The 22,117-nt window shown below is 36.1% G+C and overlaps 1 protein-coding gene across 8 annotated transcripts in view; it reads right to left on the reverse strand.

The window, feature by feature from the left end:
* Window positions 1–22,117, reverse strand: part of Akap13 (A-kinase anchoring protein 13) — a 346,713-nt gene that overhangs the window by 70,583 nt on the left and 254,013 nt on the right. For 5 of the 8 annotated variants that reach the window (XM_071608646.1, XM_071608644.1, XM_071608647.1 and 2 more), the window contains exons 10-14: window positions 17,986–18,122; window positions 8,726–9,096; window positions 6,378–6,431; window positions 2,518–2,583; window positions 577–769 (exon numbers count right to left, since the gene is read on the reverse strand). In XM_071608646.1, the coding sequence (XP_071464747.1) occupies window positions 577–769; window positions 2,518–2,583; window positions 6,378–6,431; window positions 8,726–9,096; window positions 17,986–18,122 (821 nt within the window). The remainder of the gene's footprint in view (window positions 1–576; window positions 770–2,517; window positions 2,584–6,377; window positions 6,432–8,725; window positions 9,097–17,985; window positions 18,123–22,117) is intronic. The other 3 variants (XM_071608649.1, XM_071608650.1, XM_071608648.1) reach the window with 2 other exon arrangements.

Consider the following 22,117-nt stretch of genomic DNA (forward strand, 5'->3'; position numbering starts at 1 on the left):
CCATGACTTGATAAGACAGGACTATGGTCAAAGGAGTTTCAAGCATGTGCTAGCAGGGGAAATTAAGAGATGATTAGGTGGTGACAAAGAGAGGGCAGGAGTGTAGATGTTCTGTAAAGAATTCTGGTAGTAACAGAAAGCAGAGGGAATCAATAGTCATCTCCTGTACAGTGTAGTAAAACAAAGTGTATTTTTTCTAGAAAGCACAAACTTGGGACATAATGTTTGAGAACTGGGAAATTTAGGAATGACATGTAACATACTTCAAGACTCACTGTATTACTAAAGTGATAAAAGGAAGAAAAATTCAACTGAATATCCTCAATACTTTTCCATTTCTATCAAGTTGGCTTTGATAAAATATTTAAGTCTATGCAGATTAATGGTATTTTAAAATTAATACAAAGTACTAAAAACTTGCTTCAATGCTATATTATTAATGGGCAAGTAAGCATAACTACTAGCCTTATATGAACAGAGGTTTGCCTTCTGTTTCCTAATATGAGCTCTTTTTTGGGGGGGAAATAATATATTTTTTTTCCCAAAATTAGCAATATATAGATACATCAGCCTTACCTGCTGATCAAACTGCCTATGTTCTCTCTGGTCTGACTCCAGATCCTCTTCTGAAAGTGACACCAAAGAGTCACCCCGTTCCTCCCCACTGAAAGAGTGTCTGAGTTCTTTTGAGTCTGCAGAGTTTACTTCTAGAGATGAAGATGGATTGTTTCCAACACCAGTTCCTCCTGTCAAGCCTTCCAGACTGAAACTGAACACAGAGCACAGGAATTAATTCAATCTATTTGTATGTTATGGAATGGAAAGAGGACACAAAATCCCTTTAGTTTTATCTCCCTTGCTCATATAGTATTTCTGTGTCATCTACCAAAACTTTCTGTAAGGGCCTGTCACAATGAATGCCAGCTACCTTTGCCCCCAGAGGTCCTGGAATGCTAAGAATACTACACATAGATCTTTTTCACTTTGTTCAACTCATCTAAATATTAAACTAAAATCATTTTCTCACATTTTTCAATAGACCATATTTATCTTACTATCATTTTTAAAAAATTAATCAGTTGTTGTAATTAATCTTTGCCAGACTCTATCTCTGTTACATGCCAAATTTCACAGAGAAAATATTAGTAACTTCCAGAAAGCAAAGTGGCCGGTTTCTGTGTGTCGGGTACTTTTTATAACTTTACAATTACATTCTAGTTGACCTTTCCAACTTTACAGGTATACTTCCACCCAAGAAACCCTACTCTTACTCGTGAGCATTACCATCTGTATTCGCCTATCTAGATAATAACTGGTGACAGGCTTCCTGAGAATTGTTAGTTGCAGATACACAGACATTACACCTCACATTAAAGAAAAAATGTTAAAAAGCTACAAGGTCTTAAGAGTTCTTTTGTCTTGATATAAGTGAAAGAAAAAAAAAAAAACAGAGTTTGGAATTTTAAATGGGATCCTTGGGATAAAGATTCTGTGGTTTGCAATTACAAACATTTTCTGTAATCAGGAAGCTACATAGAGAGGGTTTAGTTATTTATCTTCCTTGGGTCTGCAAACTTGAATAATTCGCATTTGTTATAAATGCAGTGTGAACTTCTTCAAAATAAGCAAGTTCTCAAAATATAGTTGTAGCTGACCAGGTCCTCAGTTAACAACCAGTTGGAACTATATCTGGAGGTGTACTGAAGCTATTTAGTTACCTCTGGTCTGGGAAAGCTGTACAGTTAACTGTTACAATTAAGTTCATACATGCCAGACAAAAAGCCTTCTATCTGGCATTTTTTTTGGCTTCATAAATTACTTATTATAAACTAAAGTCATATGTGATGATTTTCTCTACTGAGTAAATTAAATAATAGGTTTTCCTCATTTTAATATGACAATAGAGATTATGACTAATTACAAGTAAATACATCTGTAAAACTCATTTTCAATACTAGGAATAAGAAGAAAGGAAACTTAGTTTTGTATTGTGAGTTATTGGGAAAGCCTGAGAAAACCAGATCTATGTTTTCCACAAAACTTAATACTAAAAATATTTTGGTAATTAAATTTGGCTGCTCATTTAAAAGAAAAATATGAAATGATGAGGAGTCTCTGAATTTGGAATCTGAAGAGACTGGTGGATTTAGAAGAATAACAAAAACCAGTGCATCTTAATAACTGTCTTGCTTCTCTCATTGTTTTCCTCATCTGAGAATGTGAACAGAACAAAACAAAGAGAGGCGTAGTCTACTATACAGAGACAAGTCTGTACAGAAAACACCATATCTACAGCTCTTGAGACAAACATGATACATCACTGGGTTCTCCTAGGCCACACCCGTCAACTGAGTTAGTGATGCCCAGAGCAGAGACAATGGAACACTATGCCCACAGACAAAGAAAGCTGCCCATATACATTCCAGCCACACAGAAGCCAGCTAGCTCCAAGCCAAAAGCCAGAGGCCATATTTTATAGTTTCTCATTTGCTGGCTGGACATACAATGATACTATACCTTCTATAATTAAAGTCAGCACTCAGGGCAGCAGAGTATTGCACACCAGAAGGACACCAGCTCATACTGGAGATGACATCAAAGGCAGAAACAGAAATGGAGGGAGAAAAAGGGAAACAAGTATAGAGTTATTAAGTTTAAAAAGAAAGGGTATAGTTAGAGACTGATGGATTTATTTAATCATCAACAAATTTAGGAATGTAACATTGAGAATTTAGAAAGAGGCTAGAATAACAGCCACAGAAACTTGAAATTGTTCAACTGATGTCCATCTAGACAATGTTTTTGAAAAGACTGAGCTCTTTACAGGATAATCAGTCCAATCTGAAATCCAAGAATTTTCTCAAGCGATCCCCTGGCAAAGGGCCTACCCCATTCCTGGCTTCCTCCTCAGACACTCTCAGAAGGGTTTCACCTCCACTACTGGGATGATTCCTCAATATACCACACTGCCCCCACGGCACTCTTACGAGGAGTTCTAATCCAGGACTAAAAGGAACAGTGACAAACTGTGCTAGGGTGGGCTCACTGAGTCATCAGTTTTGTGTTTTTTTTTATTCAGTGTTTTCAGTAAGGGTCCAAATTAGACCAGACAATTCATAAATCTTGCACGATATTCAGTCTATATCACATCTTCAAAAGCTACTTACTAGGCTCACCTGCTAAAAATAAAGCATGTGATAATGGCCATATTCCCTTGGACTTTAACTGTAATAAAGGGATTTTTTTTCCCCTTAGAATTCTATAGTACTGAGCTAGAAATTTATCTTTTAAATTTTAGTTAATATCCATTGTGCCCACAAGATTAAAGAAAAACATAAACAAAAAAAATAATTTGATCATCTACTTCCTTTCATTGACCTGGGGTTGGAAAGGCTAAATACATATAGCCAGCTAAAAAAATAACCAATTAAAAGTATCAGTTACTCTGTGAAGGAAACTGTATCAACATGTCAGGAATCCACCCTCCCAATTCCTTTAGCCTTTTCTTTGAAACAAACTTCTAGCGCTCTGAGTCAGAATTTTTGATTAACAGAAATTATCATTAAAATATATGTGGGGGGGCTGAGGCTGTAGCTCAGTGGTAGAGCACTTGCCTCACACGTGTGGGGCACTGGGTTCAATCCTCAGCACCACATAAAAATGAATATTGTATCCATCTACAACTAAAAAAGTATTTAAAATGTGTGTGTGTGTGTGTGTATGTGTCTGTCTATATGTGTGTGTGTATATATACACAGCTGAGACACATCTCTGATAAGCAGGATCAGAGTGACTTATAATTTACCTGGGTGGACAGAAACAAGACACATTTTACAAACTCAGAAATACATTTTTGGAAGATATTAATTTTTAAATTTTACACACACGCACACACACACACACACAGAGCTGCAATTTGGGCCTTAAAATGTTAAGTGATATGTGCTTTTTTTTTTCAAAAGGAATAAAAACAGAGCTGCTGGACAATAGTAAAACTGCTGGGTTCCCTACTGCCTCTTGTGAATGGGAAGGCCTGCAGGCACCAAAAACACCCATGGTGAATACATCTAAGAACTGCTTGATTGTCAAGTGGCCTTCTGGGGCAGAGGAAAGAAAATGAAGAAAGTAGCGGGGGCACAACTTCTCCTATGACTCTTATAAAAGGAAATCTTTAAAACAGCATTTGAAAATAATTTAAACACTGGGCGTGTGGTGGTGCACACCTGAAATCCCAGCGGCTTTGGAGGCTGAGATAGGAGGAATACGAGTTCAAAGCCAGCCTCAGCAAGTTAGTGAGACCCTGTCCCAAAATAAAAAATAAAACAAAGGGCTGGAGAAGTGGCTCAGTGCTTAAGCACCCCTGGGTTCAATCCCTGGTTAACACCCCCCCCCCCCAATTAAGTGATATAAAAGAGTTTAAATCACATTAAAATTAATAGTACAAAGCTCATAAGTGCAAAAGCAGAGAGCAGAAATACATAGCTGAGACACATCTCTGATAAGCAGGATCAGAGTGACTTATAATTTACCTGGGTAAACAGAAACAAGATACATTTTACAAACATATGTAAGACTCAGAAATACACTTTTGGAAGATATTAATTTTTAAATCTCTAAACTGTTAATAAATTGGGCCACTGTACCTAAATATCCAACTTACTGAAAAACAGATCATGGCAACTCAGTTAATTGAATATATGTTGCCAAATAATCATTCTTCAAAATGTCTTTTTACAGTTTAAAACACCTTACTCTCAGAACATGATAAGACGACAAAGACTTATCATGGAACATGGAAGACTACAAAGAAATTTAAGATGAAGAACAATAGGGACCCAAAAAAGATATAATAATATCTGCAAGGATCCACAGTAAACTGCAGATGGTCTATAATATCTGTCCCTTCCTTTTAGCAGAAAAATCATTTAATAATTATGGTATTTTTTGGACAATATCATAAATTCCTTAATTCTTCAAGTAAGGGGTATAATACTGAATGGTTCTTTTTTGGCTTTGAGATTTATAAGTTTCAGACTTTTAAAAAACAAACACTTCCTCTACTCTCCTGTTGGAATGTTTCAATTTTATAAACTTTAAATTATACATTATGTTCTTCCTAAAAAATAAAGTTTCACTAAGGGTAAAATTGTAACTGGGCTTATTTAAATCGATATGCTAACTGCCTCCAGTAACTTGCATCCTCCACTCTGTCATCAAGTGCACGTTTTAAAAAGTTCATAATGAAGAGCTTCTAATACAGAGCCTGACAAAAACATTTCCAGAGATTTTAGAATACCTTTTATTGAAGAAGGCATTTGAACAAGTTACTCCCCTGAAGGGAAATTTAATCAAAGACATGATCATTTAAGATTCATGATACTGTTTGAATTTAAGCTCAATTTTTGGCCTAAAATACGGAATTAAAGGAAGGACTCACTTGAAAAAGATGAAGTAGGCGAATCACTATTTGCCTGATTCCCAACACACTTAGCTGATAGATAAAAATACTTCTTTATAAATCTCTCTCAATATGAGAACCTAATATTAACAGAATTGTATTTTCCAAATAATGGATGAACGACTTCTAAACTTTATTGTTATTTTAATTAGTAAAACAAATTGTAGCTTTTGGCAAATTTAAAGCACATCAGCACTTCTGTGATTAGAAGCAACTTAGCTTACAAATTACTTATTTTTTGCTTCAAATTTTTATCCAACAAAATAATTAAGGAATTCAAAGGCTTATGCCTCTTAATTGCTTTCTGAAATGACAACGTCAACAACAGAATGGAAACTGCCAACTGACCTAGTAATAAAGTCTTTCATCATACTATTAAAGAATGTGTTGAAAATATTTAGGACCTGTGTATAAGCACATACATATTTCTGATTCTTCTTTTCCAGAGAGAAAGAGAAAGAAAGGTATTCCCCCGGATCCATTATATAGGCACAACACAGAAAATACTTTGAATTCTCCAATAAAAGTTGGGTGAGACTCTATTACCAAAGTTATCTGAACCAAGAAGCACAAGATGAAAAATATATTTCAAATATTTTAAGAAAATAGGAAAAAAATTTTAAAAAATTACTTCATATAGAATTGACATAAGCAATTATTGAGTACTGATATTTTATTTGCCTGAATTAGAAGTGATGTTATTTAAAAATAGACTGTTCAGGGGGCTGACGGGTACAGCTCAGTGGAAGAGCTCTTGCATAACATGCAAAAGGCCCTGGGTGTCATCCTTAACACTGAGGGGGGAGGAGGTGGGAAGAGGGACAAGAAATTGTCTAATTATGAATTAAGCAGGATGAAATATTGTTAGTATATGCTCAGAGGCGACATGGTTAGTCCATCAAGTTTGTGAACTCTGTACCTTCTCCTATGAATGGGAGGTCTCCTGACAACATCCCCAAGAACTCGCATTGAACTGAAAATGAATGATGGAAGAGGTCAGTGATGCAGGTGAAACAAAATGAGGTACAAATGCATGAAATAATCAGACACCACACTGGGAAAAGAGATAATCCCCAAAGATAAATAGCACAGGGAGTAAGAAAATGAAAGAATGTAAAATGAGAAAAATATCAGAACCAAAAAGGCCTGACAGATTCTGTGAAGGGCTACTTATCAAGATGACAACTTACTAAGTTTATTACATTATAAAAGTAAAGGGATCGGAAAAAAGTGTCATTCAAAACTTTAAAAGGATTTTCCTTAAGACTTTAACATCCAGGTAACACTACATGCAGATAACACCAAAAGAACCAGTCAAACTTAATTCTCATTCCATTATCTCCCAAAGTATTAAAAATAGTGGTGGTAGGTAATCCTTAGCACTAAATTAAAACAGGCAATTCATGACCTACAGGTTAAAAATATAAGCAACTTATGTTATAGGGTTCTAATCTTTGATCTTGGATATCATGTAATCTTGGACATATCATCTAGTATGAGCTTCAATTTCCTCATGTGCACTACATGATATACAGTAGCATGGAGCTCTGAAATCAAATCATGATCCACAGTGGGTTATTAAAAAAATGTGTTTATATATAAAATTAACACTTATTCCGCGATGCTGTTTGCATCTAACACAAGGATGTCCTATCAAGAAATTCCCTTAGGCTGAGGTTGTGACTCAAGGGTATAGCACTTGCCTAAGCATGTGTGAGGCACTGTGTTTAATTCTCAGCTCTGCAAATGAATAAATAAATAAGACAAAAAATTTTAAAAAATTTAAAAAAAGAAAAAGAAAAAGGTCCACCAACAACTACAAAACATTTAAAAAAAAAAGTTCCTTGCTTCAGGGAGAAAATTCTGGCTGTAGGGATCATTCTCCATGTTCTCATATTTTCTACTATGTGAATGCTTTTGCAAAATACAGCTTGTTTAAAACTTGGAAGGAAAGCAGTAAGAAACTGATTTTTATATAACCTAGGATTTGTTTTGTTCTGTTTTGGTACTGGGGATTGAACCCAGAGGTACTTTACCACATCTCCAGCCCTTTTTATTTTGAGGCAGATTCTCAGACTGTTTCAGCTGAGTTGTTTACAACATTTAATCGTCAGTCTCCTCTCTTAGCCTGGTCTCCTCATAAAGAAAGTAGAATAGGTATAGCCTGGTAAATACTGGGTACGTGTTCTTTATAGGTAAAACACCTGCTTGAATTCATAAAGGCAGCCAGTATTTAGAAGCCAAATTCAACTTATCTTCTGTTTTGGTTACTGCCAAACTGAAGGACTAAGATTGGGCCAAACTTGCAAAAATCCCCCAAAGTATGACATGTGGTGAAATACCAATAAGGTTATAGTATTTCATGAGTCTTGTGCTCTCCTGAGGATTAAAAATTGATCATTTAGACTTCATCTAAACTTTCTGCATTAGAAACAGAAGGTTTAATTCTCAGGAATCACTCTAAAAAACTGAGATGTGTCAAGACTGTTAAGACTTCATGTTTCTTTCTTAATTGAAAATTGACAAGAAAGTATTCCCTCTAGTATTTTCTTTTCTTCTTCTTCCTTTTGTTGGGGGTATCAGGAATTGAACCCAGGAGTGCTTAACTACATCCCTGGCCTTTTTTTAAAAAAAATTCTTTTATTTTAAAACAAGGTCTCACTAAGTTGGTCAGGGCCTTGCTAAGTTGCTGAGGCTGGCTTTGAACTTGCAATCCTCCTGCACCAACATGCCATGCTCCAATATTTTCTTTTTTTTTTTTTAAATATATTTTTTAGTTGTAGATAGACACAATACCTTTATTTAATTTATGCGGTTTAATTTTTATATAATTTTTGAGGATTGGACCCAGGGCCTCACAGGTGCTGGGCAAGTGCTCTACCACTGAGTCACAACCCCAGCCCCCATGCTCCAATATTTTCTAATTCACAAATTTCATTAACAAATCTGACAAGAATAAACATTATTATTTATTTAAAACTCACTAAATGACACATTTCACTTGATTATTACAAATCTTCTGAAAGGCCAGTGTTTTGCAGATGAGAAAATTAAAGCTCGGAGTGGTCAAATGACTTGCCCAGGTTTCCTACATGTTAAATTTATGGAGCTGGTGTTTGAACACAGATCTTCCTGATTCAACAGCCCATGTTATTTCTTCAATACCATGGTGTCTCCTAACATCTTTTACTGATAATATTACCAAATCAGAAACTTCTCAAAAATAAGCAGACACTGAGACATTAAGTGAATGGGCTCTCATCTCACCTCCGGTGGTTCATTTCTGTATCACTGGCTGCATTCTTTCCAGGACCCCAGCTGTGTCTCCGGAAAGGGGACAAAGAACGCATGGAGTTCCTCAGGACAGAGCAGTTTGCAGGTACTTCAGTGATGCTGTCCATCTCCTCTTCTTCTATTTCCCCAGAGCCAGCAGGTTCACTCTCACCTTCTGGACCCTCAGCTCCCACCCCATGGCTGTAGAAGCCATCATGGCTTTGCTGGTCTCTAGATCTCTTCAACTTTGAAATCTGAGGGAGGGACACATCACTGCCGCGAGAAGAATGTCGATCCAGAGAAGCTGTGTCATCAGTAGAAGAACCAGATCTTGTAATATCACAGACCAACTGCTCTTCCTCGGGCTGTAATGGAGAGAAAATACATACAGTTGAAACTGGCAGGATCAACCAGAAGTCTCGGTCACTCTAGAACAAGCCAATGGCTTCATAGTTGATCAAAGGTGGACAAGATAAATAATTGCCTTAGAACAGACTTGTTGCTTTGTTTTTGTTTTTAAAGCATTATTGCAGTTGGCCTTCAGTATAGAAATGTTCTAGGTCTAGCTCCTTCTGTCATCTTACTAGTCGTACTAGACTACAAGTAATTCTTAGGTTTATTCTTTCAATGAATATGATCAACTGAAATGAGGGGAACCATTTGTCTCTAGACTTTCTGCTGCATGAAAAGTCTAATATGATATGAATTAAGAGTTAACTTTTTCAAAAGCTTTAAATGAAACAAAGCAACCTGTATGGCTACAAAAATAATGTAGTAAAGTTAAGATTCCAAAAGCAAGTACCTAAGTATTTTTAAGTGTCCTTTTGAAAAACACAGAATAGCTTCTGATCCCACCTTAACTCTGCCACCAATATCAAAATAGAAGAAAACTATTATTTCTTCTCATTTAACTTGGCTGAATATTATGAAGCCAAAACAGTCAGTCCTGGCAATGAGTTCTTTGATAAAGTGACAATGATTTTTTCCTGGCCAACCTATAGAGCATAATAGGAATTGGGCACATTTTAGGCATAGTTGCCCAATACACACTACTTCTTGATAAGTAAGATGAGTTTCATGGCATACAAAAGGCCTTAAGACTGTTTTTAAGTATTTAAGAGATGCATGGTCACATTGTCATTTACAAGCACTTCCTTAATATCTTTATTTTGTACTCTAACAGGGCAAGGAACAGGGAATAGAGAAAGGCATGCTGCGACACCTCCCCTTCAAGTACATTTCTAATTAGTCACTTAATGTTTTAATTAGAGTGAAGAAATATGTGGTTCTTATACTTTAAAAAATCTTTCTCTGAGAGCCAATGAGTCCTTTCAGCTTTGGAATAGAAAACAAACCCTGTACTTGAAGGACAGTCTTTTAAAAGGTTTAATTATAAATACTCATGACCAAAAGCATACTACTTTATAAAAGCACCTTTGTACCTTTTTGGCTGGATCTCACCTACTGTTGACCACCCCTCTCAGTACAGTTTGCTAGATTAATTCATTTTTATATAATGTGTAAAATGAGATTGAGAGGGAAGAGGGAAAATGCAATGGGATCAGAGTACTTGTCCGGGAACCAGGGCCCAGGCTATTTAATGGACTCTCCCAGGTACATAGGCAGTGAGTGGCAGAATCAAGATTCAAATCAAAGTTGATTTCAACTCCAAACTGCCCTATTCCGTTATCTCGAATATCTTTAAAAACTCTATAAGGACAAGATCTCTAAGTATCAGAAAAATCCCCTCCCCTCACTGTATCAAACTACAAAATAAACTGCACTTCATCAAGTAAATTCTAAAGTAATGATAAGTATTATTGTAAAATAAAATCACTGACAGTTCTTTTTAAGTTAATGAGGAAATTATGTGGCCATCCTAAAGGATTCGTATTCACAGAGATACTCTCCACAAATAAAGAAAATGGAAATGGTCATAAATGCCAACTATTGAAAATACTTCTAGAATGTCTTAGCTTTCTCACTACAGTGGGTTGAACGTGTCCTTCTCAAATATGTGTCCTTCTCAGAACCTGACCTTATTTGGAAATAGGGTCAAGATGAGATCACAGTAGAGTAGTGTGGGCCCTTGATCCAAGATGAAATGAAGGGGAAAGTGATACAGGAGAATTCCACATGAAGACTGAAGTAAAGATTGAACAACCCACGGAATGCCAATGCCAAAAAGCTCCAGAGACTAGGAGATGCATGGAAAAGATTCTTTCTCAGAGGTTCTAGGGGGAAAGCAACTCAGCAGGCAGCATGATTTCAGGACAAGTAGCCTCTATAACTGTGAAAGAATAAATTTGTTCCTTCAAGCCACCCAGATTTGGGGAGAGGGGATTGTTTTGTTTCAGTGAGTGCTAGGGATCAAACTCAGGATATCACATATGCCAGGCAAATGCTCTATCACTGAGATACATCCCTAATTATTGTAATTTTTAACAGCAGCACTAGGAAATTAATATATTCACATAGTTCCCTAAATTTCTCATTCTCAAAATAATAGCAGGGGACAAACAGAATGGGCATCAATAAGCAAAATGAGACAAGCCTGTTTTAAAACACACAAGAAGGGCTTCAAAGGCAACACAACCTCTGAGTTACTTTCCATTTACTATATATTCTTCTTATAAGTTAGCTCCTCCCAGTTTGGAAATGACTCATGACAGCAGAACAGGTGCTTCTTTACTTTGGCATCTACTCTTAGAAGGTTATTATCTTGAAAAAAATAACTCTGCATTTTGCTAATCTGAAACTCATAAAATAAACATCTTCCCTTTCCCAAAACATTAAAACAAAATGGGAAAATCTTTGATGGCCTGTTCATGTGTTTTAAAAAAGAAGAGATCTTGGGCTGGGGATGTGGCTCAAGCGGTAGCGCGCTCGCCTGGCATGCGTGAGGCCTGGGTTCGATCCTCAGCACCACATACAAACAAAGATGTTGTGTCTGCCGAAAACTAAAAAATAAATATTAAAATTCTCTCTCTCTCTCCCTTCAAAAAAAAGAAGAGATCTGTCTAGAATTTATCCTCAATGTAGCCTTTTCCTCTGGTGTGTAGTATGACATTTTGAGGAATGACCAAGGAGTCTTTTAACAGTAACTCTGATTTTTTTTCAGTCCTGCATTTCTGATTAAAAGTAAGGTTCACATAGTGTAATATTCTCATGTATTTTTATGTATTATCCAAAAAGGCAAAAGCAGAACAATATTCTGAAACTAAAACTGAGTTCAATTGTTAAATACTAAGACAAATAGTTTTCTTCAATACTGGACCAAATCTAAAGGAATCTTTACTTTCTCCCCAATACTTTTACATGTTTTCAAGTGCTGTCCCTGCAACTCCATCATGTCTTTGTATGATCCCTGTAGAATAAAAATGGGTGGCAATCTGAAAATCATATCTAGACTATAGTCATGCTCTTGCTATAGCTAATCATCTTGACTATAGATATCAGTTTTTTCATGTTGCCTTGCCATCTAATAAGAAAGGGTTCAACAGATCTAACAGAGGTCAGATATTAATATGAGGCCTATTGAAAGGTAAGGTCCATTTAAATCATGGATGACACTGAAACTTTCTGTAAATTTTCCAATTTTTTAAGAACAGAATTGCTTTCTAGTTCCTGAAACTATTTAGTGCTGAAGTTCTTAGAGCTACCCAAAATAGACTAAAGAACTATTACTTCCCCCATTCTTTCTGCCCCCTTACATACAAATACCGGGTTTGAGGGAATTATGTTTTTCCATTTATATGTTGGAAGGAAAGAAAATTTATGATTTCTGGCATTTAACATTCCATGTCTAAGATCCAAAGTTTCTATTAAGGGTTCTTGGGTTATGTGTCAGTCTTTCTTAGGCAGATAATTTATCTTAAAAAATGTCTGCTAATTAAATGACTTCCAGGAACTTAGGATATTACTCCTGTCTGAAGGAATGATGCCACGGGATCAGCTGATCCAAGATATCTAATTTATATGGAATTATAATTCAGTGGTATTTCTACTGGTACATTCTGTAGATGGCCAAACATAATTCAGGTTTTCGTTCTTCCCCTAAGATACAGTTCGAAGGCAGGACACCAAACAAAGAAGGACAAAGAAACAGAAACTCAGAAAGGGAGACTAAGAGAGAATGGGTGGGAAATAGTTGTGTATGTATGTGAGAAGGAAAAACATTGGAGAAACTAAAGCTGTGTTTATATCTGAGATTGACACAAATCCTTCTTCCCTCGAGTTCTCACAATTGTTTTTCCTCCTGCATACAGGAGGGTTGGAATACACTAAAAAGTATCATCTTTACCATCAGGAAAAATCCTTAGGGCTTATCTAATCCTAAAAATCTGCAAAAGACATCAGGGTAGCAAAAGGCAAAGACAGATACTTCCAAAAAAAGAGCTCTCCAAGCAAGACAAAGGCAAGAGTTTGCAGCTCTTTATAAGCAGCAGCCTTAAATGGACAGCTTCAGCTAGAGGGACAGAAACCAAGCTATGAAGTAAGGCAAGGACAATGTTCTGCTGAATTTGGGGTAAAATAAAGTAGTTAAGATTTTAATTATAAAATAATTATATAGGTAAAATAAATGAAAAAGGTCAAAACAAAATGATGCTACTTGAATAAAGTCTTAGAAGCTATTACTATTCTTAAATAATAATATAAAACAAAAAATATGATGGAACTTGAATAATAATTATTAGTTACTTATCACATGTCAGGTTTATGCTAAGCTATTTTGAAATATTACTCCTCTTAATCCTTATAACTATTTGAATAAATATTCTCATTCCCATTTTTAGTTGAGAAAACTGAGGATCAGTGAATTTAAATGACAAATTCAAGATTCTAACTTAGCTAGTCTCAGCCAAGAATTAGATGCACTTTTTTTTTTTTTTTTTTTAAATAGCTCTTTAGGTGATTCTAGATGCAGCTAGGATTGAATCCTAGTGCTATCAACCTGTAGAGCTGTTACCAAACTGAGATGGATCTTACTGCTAAATGTAAAAGCTAAAAGCATAAAACTTTTAAAGAAAAACATTAAAACTAAAGGCAGGGAAAACAAAAACAGAACAGGACACAAGATGCAATAACCATAAAAAATTAACAAATCACATTTCATCAGAAGTAAAAACTTCACCTCACATCAACATCATTACAAAAGCAAATGGCAAGGCATACCTAGAAAAAATTGCAAAACATAAGCCTAATAAAGGACTGATATCCAGGTTTACACACAGAACTCTACTTCTCAGCAGCAACTAACAATACATTTTTTTTTAAATGGTCAAAAGATTTGAATAGACACTCCACAAAGGAAGATAAGAAAGTTGTCAATGAACACAAGAAAATGTGTTTATAACAACACTAGTTGCCAAGGAAATGTAAATAAAAAACCTTGAAGACATACTACTGCATGGATGCCAGAAATACTAAAACAATTATACATGTCAATAAGGATGTAGAACAAGTGGAGTTCTCATACACCACTTGTGAGAGTGTAAAATGGTATAATCAATTTGGAAAATAATCTGTTTCTCATAAAACTGAACCTACACCTACATATAATCTAACAATTCCACTTCTAGGTATTCAGGCAAGAAACATAATATTATTATTATTTTCTTTAGTTGTAGATGGACACGACATCTTTATTTATTTTTATGTGGTGCTGAGGATTGAACCCAGTGCCCCACACAAGCAAGGCAAGCACTCTACCACTGAGCTGTAGCCCCAGTCCAAGAAATGACATTATTTAGATTGGGTTTACGTTAAGTTCTGAAACATGGAAAACTAATACATGGGGTGGGGGTGGGGGTCGGGGGAGTGCTGACTCTGGAGAGTTTAAATGGAGACTGTCTGGGAAGGAAAAAAAAGAAACTTTCCAAGGTGATCTTTATAGTTTATATATTTTGATGTGGGCTTGGGTTAAAAAGTGAATGAATGTATTTATCAACAGTCACTGAATCCTCAAGATTGTACATTTCAGCCAGACACAGTGGCACATGCCTATAATCCCAGTGACTCCAGGGGTTGAGGCAAGAGAATTGCAAATTCAAGGCCAGTCTCAACAAATTTAGTGAGACCCTCAGCAAATTAGTGAGACCTTGTCTTAAAATAAGAAATAAAAAGGGACTGGAGATTTAGTTCAGTGATAAAGTTGCCCCTGTGTTCAATCCCCCAGTATAAAAAATAAAAATTTTTAAAAGATTGTATATTTCATTGTATATAAATTTTTACAAATAAAACAAAAACCAACTATAAACAAATGATGAATTCTAAGTATTCAGAGGTGAAGTGTACTGACATATTTTGAAATGCACCAAAGAATTTAGGTGGACTGGTGGGTAGATAGATGAATGAACAGAAATACTGCTATGTAAGGAAGTAAATGCAATAAAAAGTTAATTGTAGAATCTGAGAGATGGAAATATCTGGTGTTCACTGCATGATTTTTTAACTTTTCTACATGTTTCTGTGTTTTGATAATGAAAAGTTGGGGGGAAACGCCTGCTTGGCTTCCTCAACCAGAGTTAAACTATGTAAGTAAGATATATGAGTTTAAAAATTATATAACTCATACACACAAAAATGTGAAAACAGCTAAACACTTTATGTTTTATTACTATAACTGAAGGAATCAAGCTTAATAGTGCCCAAACACTGGTCCTTTAATTGGTCCTTTAATTTTCATTTATCTATTCACTCAATTAGTTAATATTATTTATTATGTTATATTCAAGGAGTCCTGCTATGTGCCTTGAAAAATCACAGCTCACATTTTAAACATCTAATACATACCACAATCACTTAACTCATTTATTTTATCTAATAATATTTTATCTAAGAATCTTAAGTATTAGATCAGAGTGGCCTAGATTATGCATATTTTATGATCACATTTTCTCAGCCAGTGCCAAAAAGAATTCCAGGATTTCTTCTCACTTTAAAAATGTAAAATTTATGCTGCTGATATAAGGAATGGAAAGACTTTAATAACTCACAAATATTCATAAGAATAAACATGAAGCTCATAACACTCATTAGATAGTTCCATTTGCTGGGAGGCACACTCAATGGAAAGACAGGTTAAGGTGAACAGTTGGTGAAGGACACTTCAGGCTGTTAAAGAGCGCTCTGTAAGACTACAGTCACATAAATGACTGCAGGAAGTGACCTAATGCACCACTCATGGTTCACAGAAAAGGATGTTGCAATTCTTGCCCACAGATTATATTTTTAGAGAATGAAGAAGAGGAGGGGTAAGCCCTGGGAAGAGAAAGGAGGAAAGGGAGGTTAGGCCCTGGGAAGAAACTGAAACATTCTGGTATTGTACAGTCCATGTGTGGATGATCAATGAGGAAGACTTCTAAGGAAGCAGCTGATGACCTGTCTACCATGACTATACTTTCAAATAAATCACTGGATTTAGAAGAGTTTTTCAGAGACTGAGAGCAAAATAAAAAAATACAAAGAGATTTTAGAGTCAGGCGTATGTGCAAATCTCAGTTCTCTTACTCAGTAGCTCAGTAATTTTGGATTAACTTCTTTACCAATCAGAGCCTCTACTCCCTTAAGGGTAAAAGGAAGACAAAACCATTAGAGTTGCAGGGCTTTGTGTATGGTAAGCACTCTATCAATATTAGTTTGTCTCCCTCCTTTTCCTTTCACAAGTAGTAAGCCCTTGGTTTATTAATGTTAGAGAAAATATTTAATGCAAAGTATCTCTTGGTAACAAACCACTTTGGCAGACTACAACCAAGTTTTTCTACATGAAACAATTCCAATAGTAAAAAATATTATTATTAATATTTCAAAACATAAATACTTACTGAACCTTCATATACCATCATTATCAATCAATGGGCCTATGTTAAAGCTGGAACTAGAGAAACCATCCAATGTGTTCATCTCAGACAAAAGCAATGTTTTTAGAGACATGTATATTCACAATGATATTTCCCCAGAGGAGAACAGAAGTCCTTACAATTAAAGTCTTGAAGGCACAGTGGAAAGTACTGAAATTCTGATATTTTAAAAGTCATATTGGTTTCCCTCTTCCAATGTACAGAGTTTTTACTTCAAAGAATCCCTTCAGTCAATACACTATGAGTAACAATGACAGAAATCCTGAAATTTGCACCACAAATCTTCCCAAGGACCCTGGAAGAGAAAGGAACAAGGTAGAAAGGATAAGGAAACACCCAGTCAGAATAGGAAAGTCCCTGGACAAAATGAAAGGGAAGTATAACAGAGTATTCACAGAGGCTTCAGTATGTTCCAAACCAGAATTCCAGGACTTTATGCCTTCATTATTATACTATAACTTCTAAACACAGAATCACCACACTCTCTTGGATAACTTGATCACCCACTAGCACAACTGTTCTCACCACTTTTCCAAAGTCATCTTAAAACCTGAAGGAAGAGTCTTCTTCACAGCTGCCATGGCATTTCTGCCCCTCCACCTCTCACCACTAAGAAAACCACTCATGGCACACAATTGAGTGCTATCTGCCCTCTGCTTGTGTGGAAGCCCTATACTCTTCTTATGGAACAAAACAACTTGCTGCAAGGAGAAACAAGCCCAAGCAAAAGACAGCAAAATGCTCCCATCACCCACTTCCCTAGCCTCAAACTCTATGCAAACATAACTTGATTTGCGTGCATGAATTTTTCACTATATAGAAAGCTTGAATCCCTTAGCAAAGATCTAGAAAGTTCCAATTAAGCAGGGTGGATGAATAAGGGTGATATCACCAGGATCAACAGTAAAGTTTCAGGCCCCCACACACCAATCAGAAAATGAATCTATGGTTAGCTTACACACATGACATCATACAGTCTAAGTTGTAGTCCTTTCCTGCCCAAGGAATAGTGTTCACTGTCATATGATTTAGTCATATGATTTAGTTCATTCTAAAAGAACTTCCATGCCTTTGATTTCAATGCAAGTTCCAAAACTTGCATGTAAACAAGCTGCATTTTGCAGAAAATAAATTTGGATAATGCCCTTTTTCCTAAACTCTGGAAATCTCATTTCCTTTTTCAAAAGGGAATACTTATATTCTTCAATGGCAAGCGAAATCTATGGGGACAGCTGGATCACAATTTACTAGTAGGAGTCACATATTAAGGGAAATAATATGCCTTGAGAAGATGATGAGCACAGGAGAAGAACAAAGTGAAAGAGATTTAAGGAAGACCAAAGGGAGCATGAGAATCACTGGACAAAATGAAAAGGGAAGGTACCCAAATACCTTTGAGAAGATGATGCTGTCCATTTCATCACTGGGTGAATGAAAGAGGTCAGAATCACTCCCAGATTCTCTCTGAAGTACATCTTGTTTTGAGCTACACTCTCTGCTCAATGCAACATCCAAAATGTTCTCACATCCTGAAAAAGAAAATTTATTCAACTGATACTTAAAAATTTTTCTTTTCTTCCAAGCAACTAATCTTTCTTCTCTTTTGTTTTCCCCGCTTTTCCACATCCATCCCTTCATTCTTTCTCTTTCTTTTTAGATATCAAGAATTCAAATTAGTAGCTTCTACTACTAAAAGTCAAATTAATAGTTTCTACTATTCCAATTCTAGGATCATACGTTTGCCATAGGCCGCTTATGAGTTAGCCATGTTTATGTAAGGTAAAGAAAGAACGATGATCTAGAATCATATTCTATCTAAACAGTAATGGTTCCTCCTGGTAGTTAGGGAATAATTCTCTTTTGCCACCAAAATCTGAAGTTCATTACTAGGAAATTATGTGACAGGATTTGAGGCCAATTTTAGCTTGGGACTAAAGTTCTTTCTGGAAACTTGTTACCTTTTCTAAACAGTGGTATAAAGATAAAGGGGGTGCTATCAATAAACATATGTGTATTACACTTATGGTTTCTACTGAGTAATAATAAATGTAACTTAACTTTTCCTCCCTTTAAATAGATCTTGCATCGGAAAAAAATGTGCTGAAGTAGAAAAATGCATCCATCCGGAATCTGTTTTCAATTCAATAACTAGGATGGAGATTGATGAATGAGAGGAGGGGTCCACGACAGAACTATTATACTCACATGAAGGATCCTTAAGACTTAACCTGAAATTGACTATGCACTTATTATTTCCTATTAACTTTGTGAACAAAGGGACATAAGACTTGCTAGCAAAAGGATTACAGAGATTTAACACATGAAATCCAATGGTTCCTTCACATTTGAGTTAATAGTTCTGTCATGGATCCCTCTCTTGGCTCACCAGTTCCCATCCTTGCTACTAACATATTCCAGATGAAGAATCCAAAAGTCAAGTAGTGGGTAGATATTAACCTTCTTCAGAGGTTTGAAGATAGGCGCTCCTAAGTTATTTTATTGTTTGGTGAGGACATATATACATGTATACTTAATCAAATCTGTATGTGACCCAAGTGATGAAGGCAGCAGTTCATTAAATCTCTACCCAGAAGTCTTGGTTGAAAGCAAATTAAAAAGAGCTGACAATACAAGGTGATGTCAAAACAAACACACACAAATAATTTTACGTCCTATTAACATTCAATGTACTGGAATCCAAATGGGGATGATCCTGTCACTATGTGCTTTCAAGACCATATTACACATGACTGTTTATTCCCAGACAACATTTAAACTGGAACACTGATAAAACAAAAAATGTGTACATGGTAATGAGGTCACAACAGTAGAAACAAACAGGCTACATTCAGCTTGGGCAACAGTTTGAAGAAAATGTGCCTAAAAACAGCAGTATATTTCTTTCTGTATTCTTCTAGGAACTGAAAAAAAGACCACTGAGTTTAAGTGGCAGAGTTTTCACTATTCTCAGGACTTTGCTGAGGCCTCAAAAAGTAAACAATGTCACTTTACCAGGACAGTTGGAGCACAGACTGAATGCCTATGTCAAGATATTATAAGAAAAGCTATAATATACACAAAGGGAGGAATGTAGATTGTACCAGTTAATTTCCAGTGAATCTTCTGATTCTTAGATTCGATGCTTGAATGATGTTTGTGTGTGTGTGTGTGTGTGTGTGTGTGTGTGTGTGTAGGAGAGGGAGAAAGAAAGGGAGGAAGAAGAGCAAGAGAGAGAGAGGTGTGGATGTAGGGTAGAGCTAATGGGAAGTTTTTATCTAAATTAAGAATTAATAATAAAATCATTTACCCTGAACCAGCCAGGTAAGTTCTGATGAAGGAGGCACTGAATCAGTATAGGTAATGCACTGCTTGTCAGTAAAACTACTTTTTCTGTAGTTAGGCATTTATTTAGGTACTGGGGAGTGTCCAAATAAAAATATATGGGGAGAGGGGGTTTTATCTGTGGCAGAAATGAAAACATTAAAAGATAATTTCATCATAGAATTGTGTAAAGGATGCCATCCACATAAAATGAGTCAGGGGTGTGGATTAACTTTAAAAATTTGAAATTAAAAAAAAAAAAGACCCTATAGTTAATGGACTATTTCAGATGTGTTAGTTCAATGGGAAGGGACCTGCCTTTAAGACATTGGAAATTATGGGTATTCTGGAAGTCCCCTCCCCTACATTGCATAGAATGTAGTAAAACTTAGGTGGAATTGGTAGGTTTGTGATCTTTCTATTCCTTTCCCTTTTCCCACTTGGAAAAATTAAAAGCTCCATTCTGTGGCTGAGGGGAAAACAAGGGAGTTAGCCAAGAAAAGAAAGGGCTGTCACAGCAACTATGCTGAGCTGCTAGATTGTCCAGCTGGCAGTCTAACAGACCATGTCCAAATTCCAGACTGGAAAACAACCCAGCTCAAGATATTCTAACAGAAAATCCACAGAAAGATCCAGATTCAGACTTAGAAATACCTCACCCAGAAAATAAATCCAAGCCAGCCAAAAGGACCACAAACCTAGTTTGGAAGAGGAACAGTTCACTGTTTGAGATAATGTTGACTGCTGGGGTAGGGAAAAGGGAAGGGGATGGAAAAGAAGTAATGGAGACACAAGGACCTTAAGCCATTATAACCCCAGAACCACCTCCATTGTGTGTGTGTGTGTGTGTGTGTGTGTGTGTGTGTGTGTGTGTGTTGGGGGGGGGGCATTTCCCCAAAGGTGACCAGATCTTGTGTCACATGTGTTAAGTTTTCAAAATTAATGAACTCTTTCATTTCTTCCTACACATCACCTAATGAATAATGTAGAACAACATAAACAAGAGTAGAGTACTAGTTTTATAGTTCAATGGATTTGGCTTAAATCTAGATCACAGGCAAGAAGTAATTTAACTCTCTACTCTTTATTTTCATACCAGTGAAATGAAATGATTAGTATCTTCCAGGAGTTGTAGTCACATAAATAATTTATATACATAGTAACCAGAACTCTGGTCCTTAGCACTTAGCAGATATGTGATACATGTGCCTAATCAAGTTCGGACTCTATCAATCTCTAACGTGTGATTCTTTAAATATCTGGATGACAGTAATCTGAAAATGGGCATAGCAAGGACAAGTCATGTTTTATAACCCATATACAAATATGCACCCAATTTTTGTGTACTGCATCATTAACTTTTTAAAAGCTAACAGAAAATATGCTTTTTGAGATGTTATCCAGTCTTTTGGGTTTAAAATGACAGATTTCTGCACCACATAAAAATATTTCAGTCAGCAGTGGACCACATATATGATGGTATATACCACACAGCTTAGGTGTGCAGCAGATTGTACCTATACCACCCAGATTTGCCTAAGTACACTCTATCATGTTCACACAATGGTAAAAATCACCTCATGACACATTTCTCAGAATGTATCCTTATCTTTTGGCCACATATGACTGTATATGCTAACAAATTTTAGCTGGAAAAGAATAGGAAAACATCAGCAACCTGTACTGGGCTTTGTTAAATCATGCTAATCATAATGCTATCTTGTATTTATCACACAAAGTGATCTTAAAGAACATTATTATCTTATTTGCTCTAAGTCTATTGTTCTACTGAGACACTGTAAAGTAAAACAAAAACTGAAGCCTGTTGTTGTGGCCCAATTACTCAGGAGTCTAAGATAGGAGGATAACAAGTTCCAGGTCAGCCTCAGCAATTTAGGGAGAACCTGTCTCAAAATAAAAAAGGTCTAGGGATGGTGGCAGAGTACCCCTAGGTTCAATCCCTAGTACTACAAATGGACAAAACCACAAACAAAACAAAACAACAACAACAAAAAAAAAAAACAAAACAGGAGGAGGAGGAGGAGGAAAGGAGGGAGAAAGAGAGAAAAAAAGAAACCTGCGAGATAAAGTATACACCTGGGATGGATACACACACACACACACACACACACACACACACACACACACACACAAAAAAAAACAAAACAAAAAAAAAAAAAACCCTGCCTAAAATACAAATCTC

The sequence above is a fragment of the Marmota flaviventris genome, chromosome 2, assembly GCF_047511675.1.
Source record: "Marmota flaviventris isolate mMarFla1 chromosome 2, mMarFla1.hap1, whole genome shotgun sequence".
NCBI lineage: Eukaryota > Metazoa > Chordata > Mammalia > Rodentia > Sciuridae > Marmota > Marmota flaviventris.